The sequence below is a fragment of the Xenopus laevis genome, chromosome 9_10S (assembly GCF_017654675.1).
Source record: "Xenopus laevis strain J_2021 chromosome 9_10S, Xenopus_laevis_v10.1, whole genome shotgun sequence".
NCBI classification, from domain to species: Eukaryota; Metazoa; Chordata; class Amphibia; order Anura; family Pipidae; genus Xenopus; species Xenopus laevis.
The window spans coordinates 46,266,233-46,290,804 of NC_054388.1; the positions used below are offsets into that span (position 1 = coordinate 46,266,233).

General features: G+C 43.5%; 1 protein-coding gene across 5 annotated transcripts in view; it reads left to right on the forward strand.

The window, feature by feature from the left end:
- Positions 1-24,572, forward strand: part of prkca.S (protein kinase C, alpha S homeolog) — a 106,268-nt gene that overhangs the window by 69,567 nt on the left and 12,129 nt on the right. For 3 of the 5 annotated variants that reach the window (XM_041578060.1, XM_041578057.1, XM_041578059.1), the window contains exons 4-11: positions 5,265-5,376; positions 6,779-6,907; positions 12,989-13,145; positions 13,221-13,355; positions 13,793-13,886; positions 16,841-16,873; positions 23,492-23,635; positions 23,805-23,978. In XM_041578060.1, the coding sequence (XP_041433994.1) occupies positions 5,349-5,376; positions 6,779-6,907; positions 12,989-13,145; positions 13,221-13,355; positions 13,793-13,886; positions 16,841-16,873; positions 23,492-23,635; positions 23,805-23,978 (894 nt within the window). In that variant the 5' untranslated portion in view covers positions 5,265-5,348. Of the gene's footprint in view, positions 1-5,264; positions 5,377-6,778; positions 6,908-12,988; positions 13,146-13,220; positions 13,356-13,792; positions 13,887-16,840; positions 16,874-21,739; positions 21,764-23,491; positions 23,636-23,804; positions 23,979-24,572 lie in introns of all 5 variants that reach the window. The other 2 variants (XM_041578058.1, XM_018237664.2) reach the window with 2 other exon arrangements.

Genomic DNA, 24,572 nt, shown 5'->3' on the forward strand with positions numbered 1-24,572 from the left:
ATGTTTGGTCCCTTGTCCCTATGGGGTAGATGGGGTGGGGTTTCTCTGGCATTAATTGGCACCACACATGGTTCCTTTCTTCACATCAGCTACAACATATGTTTTATCCCTACGCCCCTGTCTCCCCTCCCACCCAAACGCAAAGTGAATAGATGCAGCCTGTGTTGGCAGGAGTGAAGGAAAGGGAAGTTTGATCAACATAACAACTATGTAATCTGCTCTGTGGTATATGGCTCCTTTTGTAACTCCCAGGCCCAGCTATTCCCTGTATGGCTCCTTCTTTATCTTCCAGACCCTGCTATTCCCTCTATGGCTCCTTTTGTAACTCCCAGACCCTGCTATTCCCTGTATGGCTCATGTCATAACTCAGGTACAATATGGGTTTCCTGCATCGCTCCTCCTGTAAGGCATGAACCAATACAGATGCAGGTACCTTTTGTAGGTTAATGAGAAGTGAACGTTAGATTGTATGCTCTGTGCCTGAATAGTGTGGCTCTGTACAGGACAGGAAAAATAACCCGCTTTTGCTCTGTTATCTCCATATTCTGTGTTGGCACCCGTGAGGCACAGTACAAAGAGCCTATTTGATCTTCATGCAGGAGCTGCCAGTTTGCTATAGCATTAAGTACATCTAATTACATTTAATTATCTCTGTCCCTTGACCTTACAGACTATCGGTGATAAGTGGAGAAGTCATTTGATTGGGTATAGATAACAGCTTTTCAGTGATTCAGTATAATCTGTGTGCTGCCAGGCTCAGGTTGGGTTTGGGTTGGGTCACCTTCTCTCACTGCTGGCTCCATCTTTCCATCCTCTTTCAATCTTTCCCTCCTGTCTCTATCTTGCCCTCCAGTGGCCTAACTGTAGTGGAAGCAGACACCGCAGTCACAGGGGGGCCAGGAAAAAGGGGGGCCCGGACTGCGGGGTCTGGGGGTGGAGTCTGGATGGGGAGTGGGCGCCAGTATGGGGATCGGAGTGTGCTGGGGCCCTCTGAAGATTTTTTTGCAGGGGGGCTCGGCGCACTCTAGTTGCACCTCCCATCTCCATCTCGCCCTTTAAGTAGGGTTGCCACCTGGCCGGTACTATACCGGCCTGGCCTATGAAAATGATGGCTGATCCCAATGTTATTAATAGGGTAAAAAGATAAACATATAGGAAAGCTGGTATTTTTTTCCAGAAAAGGTGGCATCCCTAACTATAAGGCCTAGTTCAGTTACACTGTAGTTATGAGCCACTTTTTCTATAGTATAAAGATCCTTAACAACTCCCTGCATGCTTACATTACACCCTTCAACCAAAGTAGGGTGTAAATATATATGTAACGGGTTCCTTACATTTCTCAAACTTTTTCTCCATGGGCCACATTCAAATTTAAACACAGTTGGAGAGCAACACAAGCATGAAAATGTTCCTGAGGTGTACCAAATAAGGGCTGTGATTCGCTGTGACTCGGTAGCCCTATGTTGACTGACAGCCTACAGGAGCCTCTGTTTAGCAGTACATCTGGTTTTTATGCAATTAAAACTTGCCTCCAAGCCTGGAATTCAAAAATAATCAACTGCTTTGAGGCCACTGGGAGCAACATTCAAGAGGTTGGCTCATTAACCACTGGTTGGGGATCACTGCACTTCTTCCCCACCCCTTTTTGTCTGTCTGCCTGTCTCTTCCTAAGAGATTGTAAGTTCTTTGGGGCAGGGACCTCGGCCAAACGGTGTATCAAAACACCTAGACAAACACTTAGACATATATTTATTTATAATAAATAATAACTGGTTACATTTCTGCTGCTATACATACATACATTAACATTTTGTGGGGTTTTTCAGACCAAACTGCCAGAGGATTCAGATAAGAACCAGTGTAAATATTATAGTCTCAAACCCCCCCCTCCGCACTGCATGATCCCAGAGAGAAGATCCAGTTCCCCTGAGCTCTGAAGGTGCGAATCCAACTAAGATTCAGTTTTACTTTATAAGGAGGTTTGTGGCTGCACAGTGGGAGGGGGGCAGGAGCTGGGACTGATGAGCTTTTGTGGGGAGTTGAAGTGCATGCTGCAGGGATGTACAACAATCAAACCATTTCCATTATCTGTGTTAGGGGCAGATCCAGATCCAAGCCACTTCATCTAGCTGATAATACAGGGCCTCGGCCATGTGCTGCAGACATTTTATTCATACAACATTACAGTAAATACAGTACATACTGAGCAGTGTTTAGTGCTAGTCTTAATCAAATTAGTAAACATATACTCTACTACGTCAGGTGTATTGTTCTGTCTCCGTCTGTTGATCTTCTAAGAAGGGTGGTCTTATATATCAGGGGCTGCCTAATTCCTTTCCATGTGTCACTAGAGGCTCCTAGCAGACTGCAGTTATACATGCTTCTTTCTCTGGTTTTGCCTAGCTTATTTTACTTTACTTATTTTGGCATCCTGTATAGGTTAGAAACTGCTCCACTTGTAACATCCTCCTGCTCCTTGGCTGCTCTCTTTCCCATGGCCAGCCTGGAACCAGTGGCGGAACTACCGGGGGAGCAGGGGGTGTGAGTGGGCCAGGCCCCCCCCTCAGGGCCCCCCGGCAGTCCGCGCGCCGCTGCGCACATTCCCAGACAGTTTCCGGGTGTACGGAGGGGGGCTGGGGCCCGGCTGCGCGTCCTGCGCCAGGGCCCGCCCCCCTCTAGTTACGCTTCTGCCTCTCCCTGTGCAAGTGAATCCAATTTCTCCCCCCCAAGTATTTACTTAGGCACAAAGCTCTGATTCTTGTAATTCCTGCTTCTGGGCTGCTCTCTTTCCCATGGTCAGTCAGGATCATCCCCTTGGGTAAATGAATGTGGTGTCCTGTCCCCCAATACCTAGCCAAGTACTCTGTTTCTGTGTACTTCCTGCTCCTGGACTGCTCTCTACATGGATAATCAGGAACCTCCTTTGGGTATTTGAATCCAACCTCCCCACCCCAGTATTTACCCAGGTACAGAGATCTGATTATCTGTATTTAATGCTGCGGGCTGCTCTCTTTCCTATTGTCAAACGGGCATGGGCTAAAAGGATTCACTGGTTTTCTACATTGCCTTTAGTGTTAATGAGCCAAGGGAAACAGTTAAAATAAATTGGATGCAGCAAGAGCCCCCTCTAGTGACCTAGCCCCCATCTGCCAGTAAATCTTATACAAGTGTTTCCTATAGAAGCAACAAATACAATGTATCACTGTCATTTCAAGCCTATCCGCCAGCTTCTTTCAGGATCAAGTGCATAAATACACACCAGCAACACTGTATCGCTGCTCTGCTGTTGAACTTCCCCTTCCCTTAGGCATTTATCCATCTCTCCCTCACTGTCTCTGTCTGTCTAATAAATTCCTGGGCCAAAGGTTCTGTTCTGCTGAGGAGCTGGATCCCCACTGCCTATGCAGGAGGGGGCTGCTAGTTGTGCCCGTGGGATTGGTAAAGTGGGACATGGAGAAGTCATTGTTTGTCACTGTTGTGTTTCTCATTGCCTGGATGGTGGGTGGGAGATTTCGGTGCATGGGTGGTGCTGGAAATAGATGCTTTGGAGATATATATAGAATGGAAAGGTAACCTCGTCATTGTGATTCAGCGTTTTGTTCCACTTACCCACACACTGCTTAGACTTAGAGCTACTCTTAGAGCAGCCCTCCATGCGCCGGGCTTAAAGAAGCCCCATATTTAGATCAGCATCCCCCAGGGCTTCGATCAGCCTCCCCATGCTAAGAGGAGTCCCCTAATTTAAAGTGCAGGTCTTGCTGAGTTTTACATCTACTATTGGCTGTTTTTAGCAGAGTAATTAAGTTCAATAAATGTTCGGATTATAGGAATATTAAGTGCTGAATATTTGATGGGATTTTGCTGGTGTTTTATTGGCTGCAGGTAATAAAGTAGCAGCTGTGGGTGCAGCTGGATATTGGCAAAAAGGCCAGAGATTTCCAGCTAAATTTAGATGGAATTTTAATGGAAATCATTTTCATCAAACAAAATGAGGTCACTGATGAGCTTGTGCCAACAGCCAACCCTTTTCGTGGCATTCAGCTGATTAGTGGGTGAATCAATCGGCATGTGGTCTCAGGGGGCTTTTAGTCCATTGCAGGGATTAGGAGTTTAATAGTATCTTCTATGTTCTCATCAATATTTAGCCTCCGCACTAGAAATAAATACAAAATAGGAATCTTCTGCTGGTTTCTTAATGATATTGGTTTCTTTCATTAAACGGAAATCGCTCTTTCTGTCCATCAGTGACATTACCAGAGGTGGGGCAGCTGAGGGCCTGGCTCCCAAATTCCTTTTGCTTCAGGGAAACAATCACTAAAACTGGCCATACACAGAGAGATCCACGAGTCTTTGCCCAATTTGGCCATGTGCAGGGTCAAAATCAGCCTGATCCTATTGTTAGGCTGAGGGGCCAATGATTAGATTCTAACATAGGACCAGTCTTCATCAGCATGCCAGTGCAGTCTGTGACCAATGAGATTTTTAAACCCATCTGGTAAACATGTAGGCAATTTTAAGCAGGCAGTTGGATGGGACCCTCTATGGACCAATAAGCTGCAGACTTGGTCTGGAGGTCCCGAGTCACCAACTTTTATCAACGCTTGTGACCGGATCTGTGTAAGAGCCCCTCACATAAGACTCCAGCAACAAATGTGACCAATGAACAAAGCTTAAGACAGTGATATCACATGGTCACCTGGACTTGAGTGCTTATTTATCCCAGGCACTAAAATGGGTACAGAATTCCTGCTGAGGAATAAGTCCCTTCCATGCTCTGAGAAAGAAGCATGGAAGGGACTTACGTGACCCACACTTTCTATTGTTTTTGTTCTCCCAAAATTTGCAGTTTCTACTGCCTCCTTGTTGCTAAAACCAGTAACCGTAGCAAGTACAACAGAATAGGTAGATTACAAGACTGGTTATTTGATGAACAGTCCCCATATAGGTAAATGATTTTTCTGCCAATGCCTTCTCTTCTTTTTCTTCTCTTCTCTTTTTTCTTGGGGGAGAGGGTAATTTGTTTTCTTGATAGTTACAAGGGACACTAAGTTGCTCATGGCAAGTGAGTCTCTACAAGTATTTTGTTTAAACTTTAAAGCATTGAGTCTGAGTGCTAACTCATCTGCTCAATTCCTCCACCAGGGGTAGGCACATACTGCATTTTTATTATTATTATTATTATTAATTATTATTAAAGCCGCAACCTTTTCCACAGTGCTGCACAATGCTGTTAATTGATCTGTTTTATTTTCTTCTGTTTCCAGGACCCAAGAAGTAAGCACAAGTTTAAAATCCATACCTATGGCAGCCCAACATTTTGTGACCATTGCGGCTCACTTCTCTATGGGATGATTCACCAAGGAATGAAGTGTGAAAGTAAGTGGGTGTCAGCCATATTGTTTTGGGGAAATCGGAATTAAAACCCAGACTGGCAATATGTGTATTTTGGCAAATGCGGCCTCCGTTTACTTGAAATTCCAGGGCCTATTTTGAATCCCAGTCCATGCCTGATAGGAACACCCTGATTTCTGGGCTAGACATGTTGTACCTTTTCTTTACAGGATTATGGCTAGAAATGCTGTACTGACTGAGACATAAAGCAGACCTGTAGCTTTGAAGATCCTCGTTCCTTATAGCTTCCCTTTCTGTTGAAGCCTGACACATGCTTAGTGGGATCTGGGTGCTATTAGTCACCTTGAGCATTGGGGGTGCAGAAAAAGAAGGGTGAATGTAACTTTAGGGGCTTCTAGAAATGGGTTGTAAAACAGGGCACTACATGCCTGTAATAATATTCCTTCCTATCTGCCATGCCACAGCGGGTCAGGCACAAGACGAGATCATTTACTCTGCTCAGCTGGACTCCTCCATAGAGATGTTTATGTATCTGGAATAAAAAGGTCCCGGGAACCCAGGCAGAAATTTTCCATCCTGCATCTGACACAGGCAAAGCTATTAATATCCTGCAGTGCTAATTTAACTCTGCATCCTCTGATACACAGAGCTGCTTATTATTACCAGAGATTCGTGCATTGGTGCCCATCCTAGGTAGAGCCCCACAGAGTAGCAATAGGGAAAAATGAAGATGGCAGGGCAAGATGGTGATGGTGCCCAATTTGTGGTGTTTACGTTGTACTTGAAGGGTGATTGGGCCATGGTGGGAGCGGTATATTACCATTATCTGAAGGACCAGCAAATGCATATTGCTACTTTATGTGTAACTTAATATCAATATAATACACAAAAGCCATGAATATCCTGTAAATTATATCCTTATAAACGGTGAGTAGTGATGTCATCAGTTATAAACGGTGAGTAGTGATGTAATTTCTGTCACATGACTCACTAAAATTTGTGTATTATAATAAATAAAGTACCCCCAGTTGTAAAATATGAGGATATTAGAAGTTACCTCGGAGTTCCATGACCTGTATAAAAACACTCGGCCTTCGGCCTCGTGTTTTTATATGGTCATGAAACTCCTCGGTAACTAATAATATCCTTATATTTTACAAGAGGGGGTACTTTATTCACTATATATGTATCCCTCTATAGAAGGCCTTTGAGAGTTTTGGTGGCTGTGGGAGGAATAGGGCATAGTAAAGATCCCATCCCTGGTTTGTTATTGAGCTATTGGGGCTTACATCTGCATTGAATTTATGGGGAGGCACAATGACACCCCGAATGGTTAAATTATACTCACCAGCTCTAACTTTGCATTTCCTTTAGCTGAGGTGCAGGTAGTAATGTGTAGGTAACCCTGATATCTCTCTCCCTGCAGCCTGCGACATGAATATACATAAAGTCTGTGTCATCAATGTACCCAGCTTGTGTGGAATGGACCACACAGAGAAGAGGGGTCGGATTTACTTGATAGCAGAAGTGAAAGGTGAAGTGCTAAGTGTGACAGGTAGGTGAAAGGAAAACCAAGGAGCCATGTCCCCTTTTAATCCATACAAGGTTGGAGATCACCGCACACCTTACATACCCTAAATTTCTTCTCTTGGTGCTCAGTGGTAGAGGAATTGGCCACCTCACTAACAGGATATGAAGGAATTCACTGTACGCTGGTGAATTCCTTCATACCCTTTTATTCCATGGCATAACCTAAATACCTGCGGGGATAATTTGTGTGAACTATGATATATATTAGACTGGGCCATAGCAACTTCTGGAGGGCTGCATGATGGGCAGAGATAATGTCTCCACTACTACCCTGCTGTTTTCATATTTGTGTTGTACTGTCTTCATTATTCCCTCTTATCTCTATCTTAACCTACTGTCTCCATCTTGCCTTACTGGCTCCTTCTTACCCTATTTTTACGGTATCTCCATCTGGTGCCCTCGTGTCCTACTGTCTCCATCTTTCCATCCAGTCTTCTTCATGCTCTGCTTTTTTTTATCTTGTCCTACTGTATTCAGCTTGTCCTACTGTCTTTATCTTGTCCTACTGTCTCTATTCTTACATACCATACCCCCTGTTACCCACTTATGCTGTTTATCCTTGCTATATTGGAACAAAAATGGTAACCTGTTTGCACCCAAGCAGTCTCTACCCCCTAGAGCCTAGATTAATGGGCATGAGCAGCAGGGGCATATATGTAGGTGCAGAGATAGGTATTTGTGCATCTGAAATCAGGATGATTTTGTTTTTACCAGCATGCACTAGACTTTCTGGTGCCATCTACAGTGTCCTGCAGAGATACATTAAACAGGACTGAAGTTTAAGGACAAGTGTATCTTTACAGCTTTACAGCTATCTTTACAGCTAAAACAAATTGTAACATGAGCCTATAGTATCACAATAGCCTATGATATTATGTCTGTCCAGTAAATCATCCAAGCCGCCATTAAAGGCATTAACAGAATCAGCCATTACATCATCATCCACCCTCACTGTGAAGAACCACCTATTGCTTCAAATGAAAGTTCTGTTTCTCTAATGGCCTCTGGCACCTTGACCCTTTTTGTGGGAAAAAACGATACTCCGCTATCCATCTATTGCTGTAACAGGAATAGAAATTACTCCACTTCATCTATTTCAACCACTTTCTGCCCTTCAAATCAGCTCCTGCAGTTTTATTCAAAAGATTAATCAGATACCATTTTATTTGCAGTAGAGTGGAACATAGACACACATCTCTTAACAAATGCAGTGTATTGTAAGGGTCTGTGGGCAGCTGAGCCTGTCATAGAACATCCCTACATAATGACTTTACCTTACTGCACTGCTGGAACCAGGTGACCAACTGTGTCTTTCTCTGGCATTGCCCTGACATTGGGGACTTGTTGAAATCCATTACAATGTATATATCTTCTTGTTACTCTATATTTTCTTGTTACTGTATAAGAGCAAATCAGGACAGTACATAAAGGATAATTCTGATGGGTCTTTTTTAACTCTATAACATGAGATAATTGTGCTCCATAAGGGGAGAATACCCAAGCAGATGTATTAGGGCACTATTGGCTGGGTACAAATTCTGTATGTACTGGAGAAGTAAAGAAATTCCATGATGTATCTGGGTTTCTGGGAAGGGCCTGGATTATAGTGTACAATAAGTTAATGTGGTGTTAGGGTTTTTGCATGATGGTATTGTGCAGAACCACGGCCGTAGGGCTTAGTGGATCTCTCCAGAAATAAAACACAAGGTTGCCTTTTCTAGGGGAAACATGTTTCAGATGTTATTCTAGTCTCCTGCAGTTACTGACAGTTCTAATCTCTCTTTTCAAGAAGCAGATCTTTTAGTGCCCCAGTGCTCAGAATGCAACATTGTGAGGCTGTTTCTTTGCACTGTACAAGTTCAGGTCCTATCTTTACATTGCACATTGTCCAGTTGTTTTTCAGTTCTGTCTTTGTGTTCTGATTATGTCTTGGTGTTTGGGCAAGTTTTCAATTCTCAATTGTCTCTTTGTGCTGCACAGGTTTTGCTTATATTGTTTTTTGATGCAGGAGTTCTGCCTTTTTTTTTGTTTAGCTCTGTCCATGTTGTTATTGTTTGTTTGGGCTGGAAAGGTTTGCCCAGCGGCGCTTTCCCAGCACGCTCTTCTCTGGCGCAGCTTCCATGCTAGGCTCTCTCTATCGATAGTGTGTGTGCCTGGCACTCTGATCAGAACATTAAAGATACCAATAAATTATTTATCTGATGCCAGTTTCAGGTAAATAAATGAAGCAGCTTTATAGTGGGGTCTTGCTGTGCCCCTCTAATCTCCTCCGTGTGCTGGTGGGTCGAACTAGTCTTATTTGTATTTCCATCATGCATTCTCGGGGGCCCAACTGTATCTCTTGCAATGTCAAACTACCCATACTTTCAAACGATGCACAAAACATATAGCAGATGCTTCTATGCCGTCTGTTCTGTTTATTCTGCAGGCACCTAGCTTTTAAATGAGTCAGAATGAGTCTAGGTCTCCCCTCTAACTCTGCTTTCAGTCCTACAGAGCAGATCCCCGGGGCAGATAGATGTAGTAATAGCACTTTATAGATACCGGGTAAGTATCATCTAGAGATCCAGATCTAGTTCTACAGAGCAGTACCCCAAGGAACAGAGAAAGGCAGCGCACCACTTTATAGGTGCATGGTAAGATCTCACCTAGAACTCTGGGTTCAGTTCTACAGAGCAGATCCCCAGAGACAGGTAGTGATACCACTTTATAGATACATGGTAAAGTCTCACCTAGAGCTCTGGGTTTAGTTTTACACACCAGATCCCCAGGGAACAGAGAGAGAGGCAGTGATTCCTCTTTATAAATCCCTGATAAGGTCTCTTCTAGACCAATGGGTTTAGTTCCTTAGTTTTACAAGTTTATAGTCGTGCTATAGCTGTTGGGCATTGAGTTCATTAAGAATAGTTTGGCAGGTATGATAAGAAGCAGTAGGGAAGCAGCATAACATTCAGAGGCCGGCACGGGATACAATCTGCCAGTGTATTAGTTATGGTGATTAGGGCTTAATTGAACAGTAACATGAAAAAATGAAAGCGTTTTAAAGGAATGACAATATAATTTCCTGTTTCCTGCACTAGTAGAAATAATGTGTTTGCTTCAGAAAAACAACTACAGTTTATATAAACAAGATGCTGTGTATCCATTGGGGCAGCCATTAAAGCACAGGATACACAGTATATAACATATACTTTCTAAAGAATCCCATTGTGTATTACAGAGCTTATCTGTAATCAGTGTGTATCCTGTGCCTTTTCTCCTTTTTCAGCTTTTAATGGCTGCCCCCATGGCTACACAACAGCTTGTTTATATAAGATATTGTAGAGTTTCTGAAGCAAATTCACCAGTTTTAACAGTGCAGGGCAACAATACATTATACTGTCATTCCTTGGAAACGCTTTAATTTTTTGATGTTACATTTCCTTTAAGTAATTCACTTACAGACATAATGTGGCCATTGGGTAGATCTGTAGAATACCTTCTCCTATTGGCCCCAGAATAGTTAATACTGGCTTATATCAGCGAAATAGACTCACAGAAGCGGAATTAACGCTGCAGATTTCTGTCTCATTATTGTTTGATTAGAGTGACAGGGCAGGTTATTCCTCTGCCATATATTAATTGCTTTTAATCATGGGGGCTGCCATTTAACGTAGAATTAATTGCGGTGGAATTAGTGCAGTATAGCGCATCTAATCCAGAGATGGGAAACTGTGATCAGAGTTGGGTGTGAGACTCGGGTGAATGTCGCCTTTCTCCGCGTGACTTGTCATTCTATTTCTCACGGATACAGCCACTATATATTCGCATGTGAGCTTAGTGCCGAATGTAGTGCTAAGTACAGGATCAAGTGGTGCATGTCCTGGTTTTATAGGATTACTGGACCTGCAATCTAACAGGATTTTCTCCAATTTACTTGTTACAACTTGCGTCTCTTTTTTTTCCCGTCTTTTGTGTAAAACTCACTTTCCTTCAGATTCAATCCGGTTTAGGTGCATAATAAGTGGTTTGTCAAATTCGTTTATGCTCCAGCTGGGAGGCAGTGCCCAGTTTCTACTTGGAGCAGATGATAGAGGGCTGAACCGATTTAGAACTGATCCTAGCATCTGGCATCCTCCCTTGCCCTGTCAGATGTTAGTAGCTGTGGACACAGACAAGCATCTGACCATGAATGATCAGGCAAGGGTCCTTGGTTGGAGAGCACCCGCCACACCTGGGGTAATGGAAGCACATTGCCTAGTAGTAATTGACCCTATGATTACTGGATTGGGAGAAAATTGTTGTTTCTTCAAACCAATATGAAATCATCACTGTTCTAAATTATGAATGTAAATGCATTAAGTGCCCCCCATGAGGCTTAACTCAGGCATATGGGAGTTCATAGGAAGGAAGGGGAAAGCATTTACAGGTCAGAGTAAACAGAAAACTCATTTAGGTCCCATAAATATTACAAGTGCTATAAAACTGCAATCAAGCAAGAAAATATAAAACAAAGAAGTGGTTGCTTCATTCGCAAAGTTTCATTTTGTTCTCTTGTTGGTGAACAGTCTAGGTTGGTTAGAAAATGGAAATCTTTTGTTTTTAGGGGACTCAGGGAAAAAGGAAATGTGCTCAATCCATTCCTTTACTCTCTATACTGTATATACTTAGAATCCTTAAATCAGCTGCCACTCTTCTGATTTGCTTAAAGTCACTTTTATCTGTTGTGGTAAGAATGAACTAGAGGAAAGCTGAGGCCATTTCAAAAAGCGGTTGTCTCCAAATGGCAGTATGGGGCAAATCTGGCCAACAACATGCTGGAAAAAAATCAGGCTGATGTTTTGGCCCAAGGGCCAGTGATTGCACTGCAACATGTACTGTAGCTGTAGCAAGCAGGGGCAGTTAGTAGCACAATATAACCCTGTTTAGATTGTCTTAATTACAGTCATAACTGGGCCTGGATGTGTGTATCATTGAATGTGCAGCAATGTCAGATAAAGCGCAGCTTTTTTGGCTTCCTTGTCAAGTATTTTTCTATTTTTGCATTCCTTCCCTTATTACTGCCCCAGCGCCTGACTCTTCTCCACTCACTTCCTGGGTCCTTCCCCTGCCATATACCCTACTAGCACTTCCCATGGTATCTGTGAAGGAGACACAGATGTAGGGGTTTTACATACTGACACTGCTGTGATGGTTCCTTGCACTTTATTATTAACAATGATGAGGTTATTTACCCTTTATTTACACAGGGAGACATACAGACTTGGTGTAGATAGTGTCCTGGACAGAATGGAACCCAAGGCTGCCAACCTAGAGTACATATGGAGAGCATACAGATTTCATGCAGATAGTGCCCTGGGAACAAAGTTATTGCCTGCAGTTAACACAGGTGTTTGGTGCTGAAATGTTTAGACCCCCCCCCCCCACATAAGCACCAAGCAATATATATACAGTATATGGCCTCCATAAATGACCATATGTCATAATGTCGTTAGTAACTCTCATTTATAATGGGGCAATTGGCTGCCACACCCGGTCATAAATAAACTGGTGATGAGGTTGCACGCAGAGTATTGCTCTGTACAGTACATATTATGCTGCAAATTGCTACTGTAACATTATTTAGCTGTTCATTTATATGGTGTCCCAGAGTTCCCCCTGCTGGACTTGTCATTACATTGCTCCGATAGAGCTCAGAGTCCAGAGAAATGTTATCTTCATTTAGTGGAGAATTTTTCCCTACAGTAACTGAAGATTCCTTTCCACCACCAAACTTACTGTAAATTATTATATTTGTCCCTTCCCGTGTTGTCTGATCTGCTCCACTTGCATATATAGTCTCTTACCAGCAGGTGGGACTTCGATAGCATGTGATTGCTAAAAATTTAAACAGTTAAAGTAGGACAAGCCGCAGGGGTCACTATGTAAGGATCTGATTATATGTTTAGGATCTGATTATATCTTTAGCTATGTGGCTTCTGGCTCTGTATAGTGATACAGCCAGAGTTGGTGCCACCTCCATTATCTGCCCAATCTGTGCTCACGCTCTGTTTATTCTCTCTTTCAGTACGTGACGCCAAGAATCTGATCCCTATGGACCCCAATGGCTTATCAGACCCTTATGTCAAGTTGAAACTCATCCCTGACCCCAAAAATGAAAGCAAACAGAAAACCAAAACGATCCGCTCCACACTCAACCCACAGTGGAACGAGTCTTTCACCTTGTAAGTTACGTCTCCCCTACACCATTTTTGGGATGATAGTCATAATGTTTGTAATTATAACAATTACAATTTCAGCAAACTGAAGCCGTCAGACAAAGATCGGAGACTCTCGGTAGAGATCTGGGACTGGGACCGGACCACTAGAAATGACTTTATGGGCTCTTTATCCTTCGGGGTGTCAGAGCTGATGAAAATGCCGGCCTCTGGGTGGTGAGTATCTGCAGCAGGAACCCCACAAATGTGTATGTGTATGGTTCATTTATTGACAATGGGTGCGGTGTACCCCTAAATACAGTTTGTCCTGTGTACTTAGTGACATCAGTGCAATGGTGGTTCCTCTGAATCACTAGTGATTGCTTTACAGTCCTGCAGCCTTGGGGACATAAGCAAGAGGGGGTGCCATTCTATGCAATCAATAAAAACAGTTAATATTATAGTCACTATTACATGGGTGTACTGCACATTGTGAGTCATGTGACACTTACCAGAACTTTAATACTTTTATATATATTTTATTTCCTTCTGTTGCCATCTACCCCCCCCCCAGTCCCAGGCAGTGGTATTTTCAGCCAATCAGAAATCTCAATGTTAGGGTCTTGTTGCAACCAAACCCAGAGAATCTGACAACATGTTTTTTCCCCATTGAGGTACAAGATGCTGAACCAAGAGGAGGGCGAGTACTACAACGTTCCCATCCCTGAGGCTGATGATGGTAATCTAGAACTGCGACAGAAATTTGAGGTGAGAAATCACTTTTTGGAGAAATATATAGATTTTTTATATGCTTTATTTTATATATTTGCACTGAAATTCTGAGATTGAATAAAACCAGATTTCTATAACCCACTGCCAGTCATGACAGCACAGATTTATGAGTTATGGCAAACAATCCTTTGTTTGCCTAGGCTGAGCCTTTTTTACAATGAGCCATATAACTCTTGTCTCTGCCCATTAACTCTGTTTTTTTCTTAGACTGACACAAGCACATGGAATTCTTTGTGGGTTTAGATCAGGGATCCCCAACATTTTTTTTGCCTGTGAGCCACATTCAAATGTAAAAAGAGTTAGGGAACAACACAGGCATGAAAACCAAAACTTGCCTCCAAGCCGGGAATGCATCTGTATTGAGGCCACTGAGAGCAACATTCAAGGGGTTGTGAGCAGCATGTTGCTCGTGAGCCACTGGTTAGGGATCACTGGTTTAGACTGTACAACTATGTAACTTCAGAATAACTGTTTATTGTTCACCTACTGCACATCTCCTCCTGCCCTTCCTCCAGCCCTTGACTGGACAAAAGACATTTTTATGTGCAACAACATATCTAGCAAAGTGTCCTACAGGGTCTGCCCACTGGGTTACTCCCTAGCCTATGGTCAAGTTTGTATTGAGCAGGCTGTACCATAATTAGGTCAATATCAATATCTTGAAGGTAGGTGGAGACAGACCAGGACACGCAGTAACTATGCTGCAAAGTTCATTTATTTAGACACTACATGTTTTGAGCCTTGATAAAGGGCGTGTATGCCCGAAACATGTAGTGTCTAAATAAATGAACTTTGCAGCATAGTTACTGTGTGTCCTGGTCTGTCTCCCACCAACCTTCAAGATATTGACCTTTTGTGGTACCCTGGACGAGATACCAGGAGCAGACAAATTGGGATCAAAGACATTGCGGGGATAGATGACAAACTACCTGGTGTAACAAATAAGTGACACAATGTACCATAATTAGGGTTGCCATATTTATCTTTTTTCCATAATTATAACATTGGGATCAACCATCATTTTACCGGCCAGGCAAGGTGGCAACCCTAACCATAATACATAACAGCACAGCCTTTCAAAGTAAGCCTTTCTGCTATGTCAGCAGTGACCTTATGGGGGCTCACTTAGTGCTCCACTCACTCATTGGCCACTAGCCAGGGGTGCTTCACCAATGAGGCAAGTTGAGGCTGTCGCCTCAGGCGGCAGCGCCCCACTAGGTACCAGGGGCAGCAAAAATGCTGCTCCTGGTACTTTAAGAGCGAATTTCCGGGGGAGAGGGGGCAGCAGCAACTGCTGTTGCCTCAGGTGGCGGAGGGGCCAGGATCGCCCCTGCCACTAGCTGCACTCTCTCTGCACAGAAGCAGCTCCTCACCAGCCCTAGCCATATGAAATAGGGCCACAAAGAAGGAATTAATCACTTGGGGGGCCCAACCTGAACCCTCTCTCCAGCACAGGACTTTCTATTGGGATCTGAGCAGATCTTTTTTTATTTATACACTTGCACATATACACATAATATACTGTTGTGTTCAGAATAATAGCAGTCTGATATCACTAACCTGATCAATCACTGCTTTTGGTAGAAATTATATTTCTAAATGGCAAACAATTTACTAGTAGGTGTAGTAGAGTAATAGAAAACCAATAGACCCAACAGTCATGGCATGCATGCTGCTGATTTTGTGTAATTAAATCATTAATTGAGGCTTCTTCCAATAATAATAATAGTTTGTGCCAAGTAATAGGAGTGTGGAGTTCAATTAGTGAGGTCGTTCATTCTGTGAAAAAACAGGTGTCAGCTAAATTGATCTCAAATGCTTAAGGGTTAGGCCACACTGAGTTTTTTGGGGAGATTTGGTTGCCTGGCGATTAATCGCCTCATCTTTGCGGCGACCAATCTCCCCAAACGCCTTCCCTCACTCTGCGCCGGCTAAAATGAAAAAACGCCGGCGATAATGACACGCGGCGGTTCATTTTCTGAAGTCGTCAGGCGACCAAATCTCCTCAAATGCCCAGTGTGGCCTTACCCTTAAAATGGCAACCAAAACCTGAAAGGTGTGGAGGAAGAAGGAAAACTACCCTATGAATGGATAGAAGAATAGCCAAAATATCAAAGACTCAGCCAATGATCAGCTCCAGGAAGATCAAAGAAGGTGTAAGGTTACCGGTGATACTGTTACATTTAGAAGACGAATATGTGAAGTCAAGATATCGGCAAGAAGCCCCTGCAAAGTCCCATTGTTGAAAAAAAGACGTGCTGATAAAGTTACAATTTGCCAAAGAACACATTGACTGGCCTAAAGAGAAACAGTGCCACATTTTGTGGACTGATAAAAGCAAGATTTGGGTCTAGGGGCTGCAGACAGTTTGTCAGACGACCTCCAAACACTGAATTCAAGTCACAGTACAGTGTGAAGACAGTGAAACATGGTGGCACAAGCATCATGATATGGGGATGTTTCTCATACTATGGTGTTGGGCCTATTTATCACATACCAGGGATCATGGATCAGTTTCAATACATCAGAATGCAGACTTTACTATTTTTTGGAACAGCCTAATATTCCCTTTTCTTCACTTATCTGTAAAGGAATAAGACAAATCTGATCAATTGTTCTTCATGTTTTGATTTGGAATACAATGTGCAGTGTTCCGAATGCATTTGCTTGTATGGAAATAAAAGCTATTATAAGGATTTTGAGCTTTAGTCACACACTGCTATTATTCTGAACACAACTGTAAACCCTGTTTATTAAGAATGTATATTTCCTCTTTAATGACCAGCTCTGATGTTGGGGTATCAGTGCTCCACAGGCAGAGGGTTACCCATATGTTCAGCCCCATGGGAGCCAGTGTCATACTTTGCTGAGCACTGCCCTTGTGGCTCTAATTAACCATGCAGTGTATTTTGTTCCTTGTCTCTTTCCAGCGCTGTCCAATAAAAAATATGCACTTCATCAAGGTAGCACCTTTCTCCAAAACTGCCATGTCCTGTGTGAACAGTTTCCCTGCACAGAGCAGTGTTTGTGGTGTTTGTCTTTAGCCTGAGCCAGCCAATGATTAAGGACGTACAGGTCCCTATTACATTTAATTTGTGTGAGCCCAGTGAATTCCATGTCCAGTCACAATCAATTTCAGTACAAGGGAAAGTCCTTAATTTATTTGCTTGCAACTATTTTGTTGTTCTGTGTCCAGCCTGGAGAAAGTGGCACATTCAGACAAAATAGGCAGTCAAATTGCATGGGGAACCAACATTCACCTATGTATTTGCAGGAATACATACATCTGCCATATATACTTTACACATGCTCCTCAGTATATATGATGGTACCACATGGGTTATGGTGCAATTGTTTATCCAGCCTTTTGCCCAGGGGTATCATCTCACCAGTTATCTACTGGAAGACTGTAACTCTGCTGCCCCTCCTGGCAGATGGTGTTATTACAGAAATTCCTCTTATTCAGGATACATTTGATTGGTCATTTGTGGAATTGCAATGCATTGAGGCCACACCCTACAGCTAAGGTGGGGTACAGTGTTTCTTACACTAGTTATTTTAGAATTTGGGACGTGACTCCATGTTTCACCTCTATTAATGCCAGTTCCTTCTTTGGGAATTAGAGTTAAATAGCACCAGTCAGAGTGAGCTAGCCTAGCAGCAATATGGCTCACTTCTCCTGTGTTGTAACGCTGGGGTTTGAGCTACTGCCTTGCAGCTTGCTGATCTTGAGTTTATACCCAGATATACTTTGCAGATAGAACTCAGGTTGGAATTGAACTCAAGACCACAATACTGCATGTCTTTAACAGTGAGCCATTTACCTTGTGCTAAGTGCTCTGTTTCATCTCTGTCAGTGTCCAGCCCTTCTGTGAGAAATGAGAATTAAATAGCACCAATCAGATAAAGACCAGTTGGAGGCTGTATTGCTAGATGGTAAGCCTTGTAGTGCTGAGGTTCTGGCTCCAGTTCCCATGGTAGGGAGCTTATATGTTCTAAATAGTAAATGTAAAAGAATAGGCACTTACAGCAGTGATTAACTGTTCAAAAAATAATTATTTGCCACACCAAGTTTTGATATTTTGCCCTAGTCCAGATTTGAACAGTCAGAATACTGCTAATGGTAGCGTATGGGCAACATTACTAACAAAATATATCAGAACCTTGCGCTTTGTTAGGGTATTTTTAACTACATATGTTATATAGAATGATGCTTGTAGGCCTTTACCCTAGGCCAGGCATGTCCAAAGTGTGGCCCGGGGCCAATTGCGGCCCGTTTTCAAATTTACACCGGCCCTCAGCGTCCATCATGAAATTAATAATAATGAGGCCCCCCAGCACAGTGTAATCAGGAATCCCATAGCAGTAATATTAAGGTACATTAGTGAAATGATCTGCCACTTGGTCTATACTGCTGCCTGTGTGCTGAAGGTGTTAGCAATAGACACATACTGGCACATAGTGACGCGGCAATCTCACATACTTCTTTAGGGCTGAAGGTGTCAATAGACGTACTGACGTGCCAGTACAGTTAACTAAAGTAGTAAGGTGTCATATCATTCCAGTACGTGTCTATTGCCAACACCTTCAGCACACAGGCAGCAGTATAGACCGAGTGGCAGATCATTTCACTAATGTGCCCAAATATTACTGCTACGATTACTCAATTCCTGTAATTTAATGTTAATGGTTCAAAGAATGTCGGGCTGAATGGTCGGCCCCCACACATTTTCACCTCACCAAATCTGGCCCTCGTTGCAAAAAGTTTGGGCACCCCTGCCCTAGGCAGTACAAGTTAGTGCACATTTGTAAAATGCATTATTTTAACATTGTTGCAATTTTTTATTCTTCACAGTGTTACAAAATATATATGGATATATTTGTTACTCCAGTGGGGATTCACTTGAACCCATACCATTAGAATGATATTGAAATGGACATTAATGGATTGGACATTTCGGTTAAAGACTTTATGCTAATTGCACTGTGGGTGGTGACGAACATTGGGGGGTTGGTTGTTTTCCTGTACAGGTCACTCCTTTACCACACCTTAAATTGGGATTTTGCTGTACTGTTTCACACTTGACAAAGGACCTCATAGGCTTGAAACATGTTGTGTGTGGCAAATAAATATTTTTGAGCAGTTAAAAAAAAAAGTGTGGCAAATAAATATTTTTTGAACAGTTGATCTCTGCTTTAAGTGCCTATTCTTGTACATTTACTAATTGGATTATATTTGCATCCTAAGGCGGAGGTGTACACAAGAATACTGACCAATGATTAATCATTTCTAAGTTTTGGGACTACAATTTATATCCTCTTTTTCTCTTTGAGTAAGAGGTATCTTGTTTCCTTTGGGTACTTCCCTCCCATTCACAACACATGCATAGAGGTAGGTTAGTGGCTGTTTGTGCAGGTGGGTGTGATAGTTATGAGCTTTTTGACTTGCTTGGGTCAGAATTGAACCCAGCACTGCAAGGCAACAGAACTACCGCTAAATCATGGGCCATTTTATAGCCATGCCTTTTCATTTTGATATTTATAATGGATTAACACCTTAAGATAACATAATACTTTACAGTGAGCACTGGGTTTGGAATCAAACTCAAGACCAGTATGTTGGATAGCAGCTGCACTAACCCTGATCCATTTCGTTCTCACTGCTTTTTCTATTGACAGCCATGTTTTATCCCCTCAGTAAGGCAGGAGATTATAAAGGTCATACAGTGTTTGGGTAGAAATGAAACTCACAGCAGCACAGGGTACATACACAGGATTCAGCTTCACCATGGGCCACTTGGCCTGTGTATGGGGGAGAGAGACAGAATTCCAGTAGTAGTGGCCAATCAGAGAGCAAGTGCTTATTGCTTAACCATATTAGGATCCAGTCACTCTATGGGGCAGGCTGAATGGGACCTTATAAGCACAGGCTGTAAGTATTTTTTAGCCGTAATTCCTAACAGGTGGCATTCTGTAGCACTATAGGTTTGTATTATCCAATTCTGACCAAAGTGAGACACCATGCAATAGTGCTGCTGCTCAGAGCACTCTCCCGGCACTTCATCACAACTCTGATGAAGTGCGGGAGAGTTAGGGCACGAAACGCATAGGTTTCCTCTCCAACACATTGCCAATGTTCATATGGTGTGCACAATAAAGCCGCATCTTTACTAAGAAGCAAATGTCTCTTGTGAGTGCTTTGGTCAGCGCCGTACAGCGGGTGATTTTCTGTGATAGTGTAACTCCGGACTGAAGTGGCATTCCCGCAAGAGCTGCTACTGGAGTGAAAGACGCTGCGCTGCTGCATGGGTAAACTCCGCTAAGTAAACCTTACTCTGTGTTATGTTTATCAAATGGTTAACTCCATTGATTAATACAATTCTAAAAATCCCATAGGAATGATTAGAATTAGAAGTGAATGAGTTTGTCTGTGGTGAGTTCTAATCTCACACTTTGATAAATATACCCCTTAGTGTTCCTTAAGGGTGGTGGCAGACATGGCTACTCGGGGAGATTAGTCGCCCAGCGTCAAATCAACTCTTTTCGGGCGAGTGATCTCCCCATAATGCCTTCCCTAGAATGGCTAGAATGTAAATCACCGGTGGGGTGGCACTCGGAACGTTTCATTTTCCGTAGTCGTCTGAAATGAACTGAGTGCCATCCTGCCAGCAATTTACATTCTAGCCGGCGGAAAGGCATTTTAGGGGAGATTAGTCGCCCGAAGAAGAGGCGATTTGTCCCTGGGCGACTTATCTCCCCCAGTAGCCTTGTGTGCTAGAGTCCTGCAGCAGGTCGGGTTCCTGCGGGTTACCCGCAAAAAAAAGCAGGTAACCTGCGGAATGAGGGTTCTCTTCCTGCTGCAGCTTTCCCTCCACTCATCTCCCTTTTGACTTTCGGCGCAGCTCTCTTACATCACACGGCGTGCTTCTGTCCTTCTCCCTCTCGACTATCGGCCATGTTTGACGATGTCACTTCCGGCTTGCAGCAACATCACTTTTGTTTACCACTGCCTGGAATAAAAAGTTGTTTGCAGTAATACTGCTGGAGTTCCTCTTCCTTATCCTATACTTTTGTAGCAGTTGCAGCACAGAGCAACTATTAAGGAATTGGACGCATATCGTTTGGAAAAGCTGTGCTGACCACCATTCCCCTCCAGGCCCGGACTGGCAATCTGTGGGTTCTGACAAATGCCAGAGGGGCTGCTATAAGGTCCCATAGAAAGTCAGTATTTAGTGGGCTGGTGGGGTCTGTTTGGGCCTCTTTGTGGGCTGATTGGGCCTCTGTGTACCTGAAATGCCAGGGCCTTTTTTAATTCTCAGTCCGGGCCTGTTCCCCTCTTCTATTTTAGCAACATCACTTGCAGTTTGATGGTGGTCAGCGGGTTGCGGATAAGGCAGGGTAAATATGCAGGGTGCGGTTCGGGCTGCGGGTTCGGTCTGGGTCTTAGAAATTGGTTCCACGCAGTGTGCCACCACCGTTAATCCTGCTCTGTTGTGTTGGGGTGCAATATTCAGTCTCATCAGCAGGGGACAGCAGAGTCCCTGGAATGTTAATTCAGTTGCTAAATGGAGATGTTTTTGTAGGAAACTGAGGTACAATGGCCTCAGGCCAGGAGCGTGAAATCTGTCACTGCTCTAACCCTTAACAGGTTTCCAGGCCAGGATTCATTACATGCCCCTGTGACGTGGTGGAGAACTGACTGCTGCTACATTTTTCACTAGTCAGAATCAAAGAAAGGGAGGGTGAGAGGGCACTAATGTATGGTTTTGTTGATGGGCAGGGGGGCCAGGGTAAGGCATGAAATCAAGACTGTGTCCCTATGGTTTCAGGGTACAGTACCAGCCCAGGATAAGGTGCGTCCCTCCCGTGGAAGTAAGATGGCTTGCATGCCCTCCAGTAAGCGCATATAGAGAAGTTGCTTGGTGCAGCCACACTCAAGCACTCTCTTTGCTAATGGTTTTGCGGTGGCTGTAACGAGATGCTGATGGTAGACTGTGGAATTTACCATTTTGTACATGGAGGAAGGGGGATATGGGTTTGGGCAAGTGACTAGCTGTGCCATAACTAGCTTCTTTAACCTTGTGCCACCGATTACCCTCTGCATGCCTCCCCATGTGCAAAAAAGAAGGTGCCAACTGTAGTGCACAGGTGTAGCCACTAATATAGCAACTCATGTGATGCAGCCTGCAGAGGTGCCCTAACTTGCACTGACCCATTTGGCTTAGGCTATTTTGCCCATTGCAGTCATTACCCCTAGAACCACCCCTGTGGATCCCCTGCTGCCAACGTTAACCCTTTATTGTAAATCCATATAGTTGAGCTTCTTCTGGGGGAGTGGATAGATAATTGGGTTGCCTCTTGCAGATACAAAGATTCAGGGATTGTCTCTCAAGAGAAAAAGGAGCAGTGTAATGTGACCCCCCACATCTACATGACTCAAGCCCATTCATATTGCAATTTGGGAAGGGAAATCCCTGACAAAGATACTAATTTATTACATGGGGAGGCACAATCCTTTGCCTGTTTAGTTCTCTTCCCATTGTCTAAAGGCAAGACTGGCACCAAGTAATATAGAGAACCAATCTCCTACGCTGACCTAAAGAATCCTAATACGCCTCTGCCACAGAAGGGCGGGGTTGGTCCCCCATCCTCATAACCATGCCACATCAAGCTCTTATTTATTTACCTCTTTTAGCTTTGAATTAAGAAATACAGAGTTATGTCATAGGGAATGAGTCTTCAACTAACAAACTGTCCCTGGATAAGTGAATCCAGTCTGCCCAGTGCTTCCTGCTTCTGGGCTGCTCTCTTTCCCTTGGTCAAGCTGGAAACACCCCCCTTCCCTTTGTAATCAGTGAACTGTGGGGGCAGATTGTATTAATTTAAACATATATCTTAACCTCGAGATTTCAAGGGTAAGACCATAAAATGGGAATTTTGCAGACTGTCCTGGGTTGTTTGGGAAGGGTACATAAGGCTACAAGTCCATGTAGTCTGAAGACCAAGTGGGCTAATGCAGACAACACTGGCTTATTTAGGAAGGGTATGTAGGGTTAACGGTAAGTCCATAAAGGATGAAGACCAGGTGGGACTAATGCAGACAGCCTTGGGCTATTTAGGAAAGGAATGTAGGGTTAAAAGAGAAGTCCAAATAGGCTGCAGATCAAGTGAGGCTAATGCAGAAGACTTTGGGTTATTCTGGAAGGGTAAGTAGAGTTGCAGTAGGGCCCCTGAGAAATAGCTGAGGTCTCACATTACAACCTTGCTGCACATTTCCCACAATGCATGCTGTTTGATTTTGTGCCCTGCAATTAAGACAGAAGAGTGGCTTGACTCTGATCCAATGTACATGTGTGCCTGCACCTCTTACTTTCTGCCTGACTGGTGTGTGCCCTATAAGGGCATTGTAGTGATTGGCAAGAGCAATGCCCAGTGCACTCCTGTGCCATGTGAGGGGGATATACAAGCGATGGATCACATCTTGGCTGCTATGTGACCATGCACCTAATCTGGGACCTTTATTGGCAGCACAAAGTGAGTTAATGTCTTCGTACCCAATCCTGTGTCTGTACCCTTCTTAGAAAGCTAAACTGGGCCCTGCCGGAAACAAAGTAATCAACCCCACAGATGAGCGGAGACCCTACATCCCCTCCAGCTACATTGGCAGCGTCCAACTGACCGACTTCAGCTTCCTCATGGTCCTGGGCAAGGGCAGTTTTGGCAAGGTCAGTCCAGTGTCTTCAGTGTAGGGATCTCTCTATACCCTACTAATAGAGCATTCCTTCTCTGTATCTTTATATGGGTGCTTGCTGACATATATCCAGTGTGTGAGGATGGTTTAGCCAATGGTTCAAGAGTCTGTATCCCACGTTTTAAAGTGTAACTCATTTCCAGGTCATGTTGGCAGAAAGGAAGGGGTCAGACGAACTGTATGCCGTTAAGATCCTGAAGAAGGACGTGGTGATTCAGGATGATGATGTGGAATGTACGATGATAGAGAAGCGAGTTCTGGCACTGCAGGACAAACCACCCTTCCTCACGCAGCTCCACTCCTGCTTCCAGACAGTGGTAAGTCTCATTGGGGCGGGCGTAGATTTGCACCATTGGCTAGTGGAAGCCATGTTTCCCACCTCTGGACACTTTGTCAAGGTGACTTTCAGGGCATAATCATGCTGCTCTGTGTTTTGCCAGTATGTTGCACAGGTAACCTGCTTGGGGCTTATAAAGTGCAAGGTCATAGGTACTATATAGGGCTTTACAATTGCTTATAGTTTAACAAAAAATTATTACTAAGTATCAAAACACCCACAAGTTAAATAACCATAAATGTATCAATAAGTGTAGCAATTGAGGAATTGCACCATGGAAACCATTGTATCTTATGCCTCCACTTGATGCAGTCCTCCAGTTAACTAGTTCAGGTGCTTAAATAATTCAACCATTAAAATTCAACTTTTATTATTCGTACTTAAAAAAGCAGACCACGCTGCCTAATACACATAACTCCACACTGAGAATACATTTCAGTGATGCTGGACCGTGTCCATAAAAATTCAAACAGTTAAAAACATAGGATGTACGAGTGAGGATATGACACAATGGTGACTAATCAGCCACACACCACAGCAGTGTTCAAAGTAAATTATTAACAAGCCAACTTGC